Source organism: Emys orbicularis, chromosome 9 (genome assembly GCF_028017835.1).
Source record: "Emys orbicularis isolate rEmyOrb1 chromosome 9, rEmyOrb1.hap1, whole genome shotgun sequence".
Classification (NCBI taxonomy): domain Eukaryota; kingdom Metazoa; phylum Chordata; order Testudines; family Emydidae; genus Emys; species Emys orbicularis.
Window position 1 is genome coordinate 73,882,249 of NC_088691.1, and position 13,655 is coordinate 73,895,903.

At 39.9% G+C, this 13,655-nt stretch overlaps 1 protein-coding gene across 1 annotated transcript in view; it reads left to right on the plus strand.

The window, feature by feature from the left end:
• The window catches only part of ATP1B3 (ATPase Na+/K+ transporting subunit beta 3), a 63,911-nt gene that overhangs the window by 29,125 nt on the left and 21,131 nt on the right, over positions 1-13,655 (plus strand). Inside the window, exons 3-4 of the mRNA XM_065410575.1 lie at positions 5,133-5,240; positions 13,175-13,365. Of these exons, the coding sequence (XP_065266647.1) occupies positions 5,133-5,240; positions 13,175-13,365 (299 nt within the window). The remainder of the gene's footprint in view (positions 1-5,132; positions 5,241-13,174; positions 13,366-13,655) is intronic.

Below are 13,655 nucleotides of genomic sequence, written 5' to 3' on the forward strand. Positions count from 1 at the left end.
GGGCACACCATTCATTTTATACAATGGCATAATATTTTTATATTCTCCAGCCATTATGCATCAACTTTTTTTTAACCCTGTTGCACATTGAGCAGAGACCTTCATTATGTTGTCCGCAGTGAAGATTGGGGCTTTTTTATGAGCTCAGGCTGAATTTAGAACTCAGTAAAATATGAATAGTTTAAATTACATCCTCCAGTGTGAATTACTTTGCATTTATCAATGTTATGTTCAGTGGTTCCTTAAATAATTTGGATTAAGCACAAAGTTCCCTTTTGCTTTTCATTTAGATCATATTGTACGTATAGCCAGACAAATCTTCATTAAAGTGAAGTTAAGGTTGTAGGCACATACCAGTGGGTTGCATGCATATTACCTTTTAAAAACTTTTTTTTAAAAACCCTCCCAAACATGAAAAACTCAAGTATTGAAAAATCAAGGTTGCACTTCTTAAACAAGATGCCTGAACTACTTTCTCTGTCCCTGTACAGATGCCAGCCTACCATTTTCTCTATTTGAATATAGAGTATTAGAAACATTAACCGTAGAACATTAGTTGTAGAATTTTTCATGTATACAAATCTCCAGTAGCAAACCTTGTCCTTTTACTGACTTCTGCTCTTTTTCAAGTACTCTAACAGCATAATCTACACATATGAGATTTATATATGGGGCATAATAGCTAATGTCACTTGGAGAATTGCCTGCCACAGAGTTGTAGAGCTGAGTACATCCTATGAAGAACTGTGTCCCCTCAGGACTTTGAAAGATCAAGCTTTTAATGAAAAGCAGGAATGATTTATTCTTTCCATATGCTGTTTGTCTAATCATGAATTGGTAAAGCTGTGTGTGTACTGTGTGACTAAAGAAGACCATAAAATGGCACTCTGACAATGATTATATTGTCAATGTAATTTTGGTGGCCACTATTATTGTTGGATAAATTTAGCATGTGTTCCCGGCTTTTCTTAGAACACTGCTCTGAGAGGTAGAGGTAAGGTAGTTTGGGGACTTTGAAAGTTCAACCTTAACTTTGTTTTTCTTTGGTTTCTAATGTTTTTAAAAGGTAATATGCACTCAGACTACTGATATTTGCCTGCAAATAGAACTTGACCTTAACATCTTTACCCTTACTTTCTTTTAAAATGGTCCTAAAGTCTGCTGAAGACTTCAGTTCCAGTGTATAAAATAGTTAAAATAAATAAAAAAAATCCTGAAACTTCACCAAAAAAGCAACTTCTGACCTCCTTCCCTAGGTCCTTTACTATATAATCAGTTCCATGCTCTGATGAAGTTCCACAGTGGCTCTGACAATTCCAGTATCATGTAGGGCAGGGGTCGGCAACCTCTGGCACATGGCTCGCCAGGGTAAGCACCCTGGCAGGCTGGGCCAGTTTGTTTACCTGCCGCATCCACAGGTTCGGCCGATCGCGGCCCCCACAGTGGCCATGGTTCGCCGCTCCAGGCCAATGGGGACGGCGGGAAGGAGTGGCCAGCACATCCCTCGGCCCGTGCCGCTTCCCGCCGTCCCCATTGGCCTGGAGTGGTGAACTGCGGCTAGTGGGAGCCGCGATCGGCCGAATCTGCGGACGTGGCAGGTAAACAAACTGGCCCGGCCCACCAGGGTGCTTACCCTGGTGAGCCGCGTGCTAGAGGTTGCCGACCCCTGATGTAGGCTGTGAATTTGCTTGGGGGAGGTGTGAAGGAAGATAAATTTAAAAGTGGTTGTACTCCATGCCTTTTGCAATGTCTCTTTTAAGGTTGTAACTCAGCTCTTACGTGTGTTAACCAAAGAACTTTAAGGTAGAAAGACTCTGGTTCTTTGATTACTACTTACAATATTTTTAATTTGAGTTTTCTATAAATTAAGTACTGAATAGTGTATGCATATTTGAAGATTACAGTAATATTGCATGTTCTTGTTTAATGTTTATCTCTTTATGCTTGGAAATTTATTTTCAACTTAACTCTTTCATGTTTTTACTTGCAGTGTAACATGTCATAGTCCTGGCTATAAATCTTAAATTTATTAAAAAAAAAAAAAAAAAAAAAAAAAACATGCACACAATCTGGATGACATAGGTCAAAGGTTTTTATTCTTCTTTTAAATTTAGTTACAAAAATCAAATTGTCTGATTTCTATAATTGACATTTCATTTATATTGTTCAGTGGGGGTGTAATAGTATTCACCAAATACAAATGAGTTTAAGAATTTGGGCTTTTTCCATTTGTAAGTGCTATCAGATCATTAAATCTGGCTGTTAAAAACGTTGATTAGTTCCCCTTGTGGATATTTACCAGGCTGCTGTAATAGTCCCAAATCTTGGATCCCATATGCTCTTAGGCTGGCTGGGTCTTGACTAGGGATGTAAAATATTAAACGGTTAACCTGGTAAGTATTAGTCTTACCATTAACCCACCCTAACCGTTAACCACCAGTCCCGGGCCGGCCGGAGCAACCCCAGGCCCTCTCCCTTTAATCAGTTAACTGATATAATTTTAATCATTTAAACAGTTAACTTTTAAAATGATATTTACATCCCTAGTCTTGACAGAATCCAGTCACGTTCTCAAGCTCTGGGTTTCTGAGCATGCCCTTGGGGTGCAGATATAGCAACCCTTTCTAAGATACGGGACTCCATTCTGAAACCAATGCTAGTTCTCTGTATGCCTCCCCAGTTTGTTACATGCTCCCAGAGTTCCTCTGATACAGTGGATCCTCTGGATTACTGTCTCACCCTTTGGAGACTATGTGACAGTTAAAGCAAGTAACGCAGACTTTAAAAAGGAATGTCTAAGCCAATCACACACTTTACTCACAGACAAAGCATAGGAGAGAGACAGATCTATGAGAAAACAACCAAAACGTATACACAGAGCCCTTTGAGTTTGGTCAATCCTTCCAGGGTCCCTACATGCTCCTCTGCTCATTCTCCTTTCCGCCTTGTACTGGTCTCTCTTCTTGAAATGGCTAGTTTGAAAATTGAAAGAGCCTCCTTTGTATAAAGTTTCAAGTGCCGTCTGTCAGGTGACTCCTCCTCCCCCCAGTGGTTTCAAGTTCCTGTCGGGTGACACATTGCTTAGTTACAGCCCCGTCTGGGATAACTGGTGGTTCTGGGGTGCAGCTAGCTTATTGTCCTAGGGAGTGTCCATTTGAATGGAATCCCCTCCAGGTTAATGACTCTTGATTGCTCTCCATTGTTAGCCCTCTGCTGACACCTCATGGAATCCCAGTTCAGTATGGAGGTTAAAAGGCAACAGTGAAGGTACAGTGCAGTTGACTGTCAAAATGGCATTCATCAAGCAAAATGGGGTTTGTAGTGTCATGTATCAGACTGTCATACTGGCATTTAGATAACTATTTCCCAGGGCAAGACTTAACTAACTGCTGCTGGGGTGAGAGGGAGAACCTGTGCTTTTGTGAACACCACAGAAAAGGTGAATGAGTCAAGAAGTGCGTTTTTAAAAGGCATATATAAAATGTTAGCCTCTGGAACTCATTCCTTCTCCAAAAACTTCTAATTTGTCTAAATTGTTTCCCTATTTAATAATAATAATAAAAAAAAAGGCACCATTTTCTGTGTCTTCACGTGCGGCTTGCAGTGGATCACTGATAGATTTGGTCTATGTAGCTGTACTTTCCATATGCTTTCTGATAAGTTTATCTTTATATATATTTAAATAATAAATGTATTAAAAGTGGCCTACAGAGAGGGGAAAACTGATTTTGTTACTTCCTTTTCCTTTTTATGATGTATAAAGAAGGCCTGAGAAGTGCATCCACAGCCCCCTCTTCCCCCCCCCCCTTTTTTTTTTTTTTTTTTTTTTGGAAGGGGAAAAAATCTTGTTTATATTTCAACTTGGAAATATCAAGAATGTTATGTGTCTAGTCTTCCCGGGTTTACCAAAAGATGTTTGGTGGCCTTTTTCAGATGTTAATTGAAGATGTGGAGTGGGTAGATATTATACCCCTAACAAAAACAATTTTTTTCTATAAGGTTTTTCTTTTCTAGTTATATAGGTTAACCAATCGTTTTAAACTATGCAAATAATTGTATCCTCAGTAGATCAAGTTTTGTTTCTTCAGTGCTTGCTATCTCATCCTACTAGTTTTGCTGCTGCCTACAGTCTTCATAGGTAGACATAATCTGAACTTCTGGTGTGTGGGGAAGAAGGGTGAAAAGAACAATCAATGTGGTTTTGTTTTTGGTTAGGGGACCTTTCAGGCCATCTGTATACTTTATAAAGAAGTTTGTATTCTTTTTTTTTTTCCTTTTTTTTTTTTCTTAAAAGGTGCAAGTCCTCTTTTGTTCTCTGTGGGTCACCCTGAAATTAAAATTATAATAGCCTCCAGTTTTACTATGTAAGGCATGTTTGGCTTTATAAACCACTTCTTTAAAATTAGTAGGTTTCAAAAGTATGCACGGGAGATACAGAAGTATCTCCATTATGTAACAAATTTATAATGGACCTAAGAGTATGTAAAAATACTGAGTAAGTAAACTGAAGGTATGGAAGCTGTCCAATACTAGTCTAAAAATTAAAATGTTCTTTTTAAAGAAAGAAGCCTTGGTATAATTTTGAGGAATATGGAAAGTACAAAGTAAAACTGTAATCAGTAAAATACTTTAAAACTGCAGGTGATTAGCTAATTTTTCTATTCTCAATCATGTGGGTTTTGATTATTATGAATTCTAATTAGGGTGACCAGACGTCTCGATAAAATCGGGACATTCCCGATATTTAGGTATTTGTCCCGCGTCCCAACCGTTCTTGGGTGCGTCCCGATATTTCGCTCTGCTGGCAGCTTTTTTTTTTTTTTCCCTCCAGTGGCGGGACACCCCCCCTCCCCCCCATGTGTCCCGATATTTTCTTCCTCTCATCTGGTCACCCTAATTCTAATTATTATAGCTTGCACTTAAATCGTAACTTTATTTAGACTGTAATTTAGATTTGAAAATTGATTTAAAAAATCTACCCTCAAAATATGGTTGTTCAGTATAAGAATAATGCTGAAATTCCATACTAGATAGTCTATTTACAATTTGAAAAATGTCTTTCTGAGAAATGAGGGTGGGGATGAAAAGAGTTGTTTAATATCTGACTTTTACTTTTTGTTTGTCTTTAAAAGGACTTATGATTTCACCAAAGCCAGTCACTGCATTGGAATTTTATTTTAACAAGTCTGACTCCAGGTCATATGTAGAATATGTTTCTACCCTTAAACAATTTCTAAAGTGTAAGTAGAATGTTTTTTACATTACGAGTAGTTTAATTAAACTTAATTACAGTGTTTGGACAGGCTGTAGCTATAAATACATTCAGCTGGTTTCCTTTAGGGAAAATTCTGTAGAATTTAACATTTATTAACTATATCAAAGGTCCCAAAACCGTGGGGTGCACCCCCATAGAGGGGTGTGGAGAAATGTTTGGGGGGGTAGGGTGGCAGGGCCCCCCAGCTCTGCTGTGCCCCCAGCTCTGCTCTCGGGCCCCGACCACAGTTCCAATTGCGGCTCCTGGGCAGTGCGGACAGGTTCCATTACGGGTAAGGGGGGAGTGACAGAAAAAGTTTGGGGACCACTGCTCTAAATTGTATACTGATTTGTTACAGTGTTCGCTAGATTTGCTAATGTACTTTTAACTATGGCCATTCTGAACAGAAAGACTTCTACAGATCAGTAAAATGTATATATTCTGCTTTTCATTCCTTAAATAAATACAACAAGATCCAGAGTTAAATGTTTGATCAAAGTCTACCATGATTTACAGCTGTGCAACCTTCGCTGAAGTCAATAGGTAGTGTGCTTGGATAGCTGAGGAAGGAATTGGGTCCTCCTGCCACAAGCATAGTTAAGAGAGACATTAAATTGGTTAAAGAAATAAACTTGCATGCAGACAATAAAATAGTATTATTTACTTTTTATATATAATGTCATAATGGTGCATGGTATTTTACAGGTTTATAAAACATGACAAAAGAGATTACAATTGAAGTTAGTATGTGGGAAAAGATTATATCAGACAAAGAGTAGATAAATGAATAGCAAAGTTATTTGTATAATATGTTGGTTTCTGTTTTTATATGTTACGAAGAAAAACTAAGCTAAAATAATGTTATTAAGGTTTCCAAGTCAAGCACTCAAAAGCTAGGAAGTGCCAGAATTAAAGTTGTTTGTACAATCTTAATTCGGCCCCTTTGTGCATAGGTACCACGATTGTCTTTTATTACATGATCACGTGCTAATTTTTCCACGGGGCTCCTTATTCAGTGCACAGAATGAAAGGTGCTCAATTAATAAGGCTATTCAATATTGTGTGTTCTCCCTGTTTTTCAATGTGTAGCTCATGCCTTATTTACTGCACACTAGTCAAACCCTGTTCTGAAGACTGAATTATTAATTTGCCTCAGGGCTTCTCCAGGAGCTCACCGCTATAGTATGATTGTTTCTCAAACATTAATGAATTTATTTTCACGACTCCTGTGGGATGAGGGGATATTATTATTCCCATTGTACAGATGGGGAATGCAGGTGCAGAGAGATTGAAATTAAAGGTATCTACTAGTTTTGGGTGTCCGATCTGAGAAACCTAGAACCTGATTTTTCAGAGTACTTAGCTTTATATGGCACTTCATGTATTCAAGCACAGCTTCCACTGATGTCAGTTGGAGATGAGAGTGCTCAGGACTTCCACAAATCAGACCCCGACATCTCATTACCCAGCAAATGAGGAATACAATGAGTTACCACCTTTAAAAAGTTTGGTTTAAGCCACTTGTATAGCATCACATAGGAATTCCTGCGACAGAGGCAAGGATAGGATCCAGTTCTCCAGGGCAGCATTTACCAGGACACCATCCTTTCCCTTCCCGCAGTCCTCTGCCAGATTCACTAACCACCTTCCAACTGCTGCAGTAAATGAAGCAGGCATCCTACACATAAGTCTCCTTTACTCTACAACCTTAATTCATCCCCAAAGCAGATCCAACCTGTGCATTGAATCAGGCAGGGGTCCCTGCTAACCTGTCTTTGTCCCAAGTTTTTCTTCCCAACCCCTGGCTCCTTGTCCCAGTCCCATTCTTCTTGCCCAACCAATTCCACTCTCCTCATTCCTGTCCCCTCTTTTGATCTGTCACTCTCCCCAACTCAGACCTCCAGTTGCCCCCACCCACGTTTCCCTGTTCTCACTGGCTCCCAGTTCTGTTATCCCTTCATGGATGCCTCATCCAATCTCTGTGTCCTCTGTCTCTTCCTCCCTCTTCCTCCAGTTCCTTGTCGCATTCTCTGCTCAGTCAATGCCAATGTTCCTCCCTACGCCCCAGATCCTTGTCCAGTTGGTCTTCACATGCTCCTCCCTACCCTGTTGGTTCTCAGTCCCAGTCTCCCCCTCAGATTCTCACCAGCCTTTGCCACTCCACCTCTCATTCGATTTAGATTATGCTAGTGTACTAATTCAAGGTCAGTGCCTGTGGGAGTTTGTTCTGAAGGAACCCGTTTTTCCAAGATCATACACATATCCAGCTATTTTGTTACCCCCATTGAAGACTACAAAGTATTTTGTGGTAAGAGATTTTCAGAGGCAAAGGTCTTTCTGGGTTTCTACCTCTTGGATGGTGGAATCTATCCTTGCAGTGGATGTCTTGTACAATGCACCTGTTTTTTGTCTTCTTTTTACTGAAGGCATCCCACTTCACTGATAGTGGTGCAATCCCCCAGAGGTAGTATAGTGATAGTATGGGAATCGATTTCAAAGTCCCAGTGATTATCCTACAGGATTAATGGAGTTCAGTATCAATGTCGTGTGCCTGGCTTGAACATCTTACTGGGGCACTGTACTCTGCAGTTGAGTAACACACGGGCAGTCTGGCTGGTCAGTGTTTTGGGGTCAGTTTCTGGAGTACACAATTCCTGGAGTTCACGTTTTTTATCTGTTCTTTGAATGTCAACATTTGATCTAATGTGACCCCTGGCGTACACTGGATGTTCATAGTATTCCAGTATCATTAGATGGTGCAATCCTTGAGCACTAAACAAAGTGAATTTTCAAGAGAGAATTGGTGGAAGAAATTGAAGTAGTATGGTACACGAGGAGATAGTGCTGGCCTGGGGCTGCGTAGGAAAGAGTTAAAAGATCTTTGTAGGAGGAGGTCATATGGGAGCATCAAGGTTTACTGAGTTGGAATAACATAGTAGAAGTATGGGGGAAAACTTTTAATCTCGTAGTTAACGTGTAGCATACTATACGCCTGTAGATAATTTATGATTCAAACAATTTAATTTCACTTTCATGTTCTGTTTAACTCTCTATATAATGAGACCACTCTGGCTAGTAGAGGTATATATCTTTTATTTTGTTTAGTGACTATTTATTCTTATTAGCACTGTCACCTGTTTCCATGAAGCAGCCGATCTTGTAAAGTTAGGGAAATTTAAACTTTTTCACCATTTTGCTTAAGAAATGTTTAACCTTTTAAAGATATTTTTAGAAGTGTATTGAAAAAAGTTGACATACTCCTGCATTTTGGTGTAACATCTGTCCCCAGCAAGCCAGGGTATTTTACTACCAATGCACTGCTTACCTGTTGCCTACTTTGGTGGGTTTTTAGGTGAACTTGAGACAGGTGACAGATCAGCAACCCTATTGTCTTAAGTTCTCTACTTACCCATTTACACTGCTGCCACCTGTGCTACAGTTGTTAAGCTGCCCCTCTGCTATCCCCCCAATCTGCCTGAATCCTGTCCTGGAGGGAGTATTTACAGGGTGAAAAAGTTGTTCATTCTTCTCATTGAATCCTTTATTGTGCTGAGACTACCAACAAGAATGCCATTTTAGATGGTGACTTTTGAATTTGTCATCTTAGTTGTGTACTTGAATACTCTCAATTTAAATAAAAAATGATTGTACAGTAGTTCTAGCATTTAGTTCACATAAAATTAAAACATTCCCAAGTCTAGTGCGTCTCAGCTTGAATATGCACACTGCCATAGAATGGTTTGGTTTAAAGAGCTGTTTCTGTGATAATGGTGAAGAATGTATATCTTCAAAGACTGATACTTGCTGCTAGTTGTGCTAGGGTTTCCAAAACTCATAGCATCTAAATTTAAAAAAACAACAAAAAAAACCTGTTTTTTCAATTTACTTTGCACATTTGCTTTCTATGGTTTTAGCAATAAATGCAGCTGTGATCAAATTTGTGAGCACCACCAAAATTGGACAAATAGCTAACAGGAAGAGAACCAAATCCAATTTAGTGACCTATAGCTGGGGTTCTCAACGTCTTAAAATGCAGTCCACATCTTGACGATTGTTTAGGGACCAAGGCTGCTTAATAGCCCCTCTTTGAAATCTAGTATATGAACTTTCTAACGGATCACACCACTTTATCCTTATGAGCCCCGTAGCCTTTTACTCATAGACTTTAAGGTCAGAAGGGACCATTATGGTCATCTAGTCTGACCTCCCGCATGATGCAGGCCACAAAAGCTGACCCACCCACTTTCCCTTAACTCAGCTGTTGAAGTCTCCAGATCGTGATTTAAAGACTTCAAGTCGCAGAGAATCCTCCAGCTTGCGACCCCTGCCCCATGCTGCGGAGGAAGGCGAAAAACCTCCAGGGCCTCTGCCAATCTACCCTGGAGGAAAATTCCTTCCCGACCCCAAATATGGCGATCAGTAGAACCCCGAGCATACAGGCAAGATTCTCCAGCCGGACCCTCATTTTACCAGCGATGGCACGTTATTGCCTAATTGACTAAAATCACGTTATCCCACGTTTTGGAGCAATGTGAGCTCAGCAATCAGGGTCCCAGAAGAGTAGGAGTTTCTCTAAGAAAGCAGAGTAAAGGCACCTTCCTGCCAGATCTTTGTTACAAAATACGATTTCTTGCCCCTTCTAGAAGGCTAGATATTCATGTGTACCTGTATCTCGACTACTGGCTAAGCAAAGGACCAGTCATCTTAAAGGGTACACTCAGCACTCAAAAGTCAAGACAGTTTGACAGCTGTTCTAGACTTTGGGCTTAAGTATTCACTCCAAGCCTCCAAAGTCCACTTCCACAATGATACAGGTGTTGGAGTTCATATGTATAACTCTGAACTCTAGATTTAATGATTGTACATCTTCCATAAGAACAATTTCATAATAAGTTTTAAATTATTCTTAAGCTTGGGTCAAGACTTCCAAATGACTGCAAGATATTCTGCCTTAGACTGTTGGGCCTGTCATGGGATAAAAGGGAAGGTCCTTTCATGGATTGAGAACTGGTTAAAGGACAGGGAACAAAGGGTAGGAATTAATGGTAAATTCTCAGAATGGAGAGGGGTAACTAGTGGTGTTCCCCAAGGGTCAGTCCTAGGACCTATCCTATTCAATTTATTCATAAATGATCTGGAGAAAGGGGTAAACAGTGAGGTGGCAAAGTTTGCAGATGATACTAAACTACTCAAGATAGTTAAGACCAAAGCAGATTGTGAAGAACTTCAAAAAGATCTCACAAAACTAAGTGATTGGGCAACAAAATGGCAAATGAAATTTAATGTGGATAAATGTAAAGTAATGCACATTGGAAAAAATAACCCCAACTATACATACAACATGATGGGGGCTAATTTAGCTACAACGAGTCAGGAAAAAGATCTTGGCGTCATCGTGGATAGTTCTCTAAAGATGTCCACGCAGTGTGCAGAGGCGGTCAAAAAAGCAAACAGGATGTTAGGAATCATTAAAAAGGGGATAGAGAATAAGACTGAGAATATATTATTGCCCTTATATAAATCCATGGTTCGCCCACATCTCGAATACTGTGTACAGATGTGGTCTCCTCACCTCAAAAAAGATATTCTAGCACTAGAAAAGGTTCAGAAAAGAGCAACTAAAATGATTAAGGGTTTAGAGAGGGTCCCATATGAGGAAAGATTAAAGAGGCTAGGACTCTTCAGTTTGGAAAAGAGAAGACTAAGGGGGGACATGATAGAGGTATATAAAATCATGAGTGATGTTGAGAAAGTGGATAAGGAAAAGTTATTTACTTATTCCCATAATACAAGAACTAGGGGTCACCAAATGAAATTAATAGGCAGCAGGTTTAAAACAAATAAAAGGAAGTTCTTCTTCATGCAGCGCACAGTCAACTTGTGGAACTCCTTACCTGAGGAGGTTGTGAAGGCTAGGACTATAACAATGTTTAAAAGGGGACTGGATAAATTCATGGTGGCTAAGTCCATAAATGGCTATTAGCCAGGATGGGTAAGAATGGTGTCCCTAGCCTCTGTTCGTCAGAGGATGGAGATGGATGGCAGGAGAGAGATCACTTGATCATTGCCTGTTAGGTTCACTCCCTCTGGGGCACCTGGCATTGGCCACTGTCGGTAGACAGATACTGGGCTAGATGGACCTTTGGTCTGACCCAGTACGGCCTTTCTTATGTTCTTATGTTATGGGCCTCGTGGCCTCTTGCACTGGGTAGCTCTACCAGACAGAACCTTCAATGAAAAGAGATAAGTGCTGGTTGAGACTGTACCTCTCCAGATTGTCATGTAGGGTCACAAATATAGGGTGAATGCTGTTATCCAGAAGGTTCTAAGCTTCTGTGGCAGGAGTGCTCATATCACCCAGAATTTGGACCCATGACAAGCTATTTTGTATATTGGCCTTGATTATTATTCATATGTCTGTAGCGCTTAGGAGCCCTAGTCATGGACCAGGACCCCATTGTGCTAGGTGCTGTACAAACACAGAACAAAAAGACAGTCCCTACCCAAAGGAGCTTACAGTTGAAGTATAAGACAAGAAACAACAAATGGATACAGAGGGGGAGTACAAGGACACAGTGTTGATCAGCATGATAGGCAGTGGTCTCTGCATACCTAAACATCATCAAGTTTTTTGTAGGTGTCCTAGCAAAGGAGAGTTTTGAGGAGGGATTAGGAGGTATGTGATGAAGTAGCTTTGCTTATGATTACAGGGAGTGCCTCCCCAAGTGTGTGGGGCAATATGGAAGAGAGCATGAAAGTACTTGTTTGAAAATTTAACAAGTGGGCAGTGGAGGCTGGCATCATGGGCTGATTGGAGGTGATCATCAACTGCTTGATAATGAATGAGATGATAGATAGGATGGGGATTGGCCAAGAAGGGGCTTCAAAGTAAATTCAAGCAGTTATAGTTGATGCAATATAGAAGGGGGAGCCAGAGGAGGTATTCAAAGAGCGAAGTAACATGATCAAAGCAATGGGCTAGAAAGATGTTCTTTTCAGCAGCATTCTAAATGGATATGAGCAGGGCAAGACTGCATTTGTCAAGGCCCTGGGAAAGGTATTGCAGTAATTGATATATGAGATGTTGGAGACATGGACCAGAGTTTTAACTTTTTGGATGGATAAGAAAGGTCATATGGTATCTTAGATGATATGCAGAAAGAGTTGGCAAGAGATGAAGACCTAGAGGAAGATGTGAGTTAAAGATGACACCTGAGTGTGAAGGCAGGGTGATGTCCACAATGATTGAGAAAGGACCTAGTAGAGGAGGGCTTTGGGGGAAGGTGTCTCGTTTCCAACAGTTCAGCAAATCAGGTTACCTTGATTGTGGTTATAAGTGAATTTCTGCCTTCCTTGACACATCTGGTCTTTGCCAGGAGCTATGTGCTGCCCTCGTTAAGGGTAGTAGAACTGAAGTTTTTGATAGCAGTAATGTCAACCCCTAGGAAGAATTTTATATCTTCTGATTACTCTTCTCCTGTAGTAAAATTAATGCAGATTTTGTAGGTCCGTTCCCCCAGACTGGATCATCCTTCCATTTTATGTTACGTCTGCTCAGTTTACACCTCTCTCCTCATTTCTAGAGAAATGGAAAGGCTTGGCAGTTTCTAGAGCCATATCTATGCGAAAAGAGAACTGGGGGAACTAACTTGGCATCTCAGTAATTTAATTAATATAAAACTTCTAGCACCACCTGTTGGAGACAAAAATACCTGCAAATAGTTTTTACTGTCTTGCATAATAGGAAAAGGTATAGTGGGAAAATAACTAATTTTATTTTCAAGCTGAAAACTTTAAAAATTTATGTAGAGATAAGGGACCTTGAGAAGTAGTTTGTTACTGTAGGGTTGTGTGCTTATTGGTTGCATGAGTATGTTACACCAATAGATTTAGAAATGTTGTTGTGTTGTTTTTTTATAGCGTATGATGATTCAAAACAATCCAAAAACATAGCATGTACCGCAGGAAAACTGTTTGAGCAGAATGAAGATCGTGCTGTTAAACAGGCATGTCAGTTTAATCGCACTATGCTTGGATCATGTTCTGGAGTGGAAGATGACACTTTTGGCTATGCTAAAGGAACTCCATGTGTGCTTGTGAAAATGAATAGAGTAAGTGCATAGAATTTTCTTTCTGGTTTTCTTAAGTTTAAAACTTAGTTTCCCAACTAAAACTTTATAAAAATTTATTCCAGAGAATGGCTCAATTATTTGTCTTGGCTTTTCCTTCAATTTCTCGCTCTATGAAACAATGTAACTTACTGAAATAACTAACAATTTTTCTTTAGGGTTGGAGAGGAGGCAAATTGTTTAAATCTCTAATACTTAAGAATATTGGCTTTGTTTCCATGGATCAAAACACCTGGAAGCCCACTTTTAAATATAAGGGTGCTACTCTTACC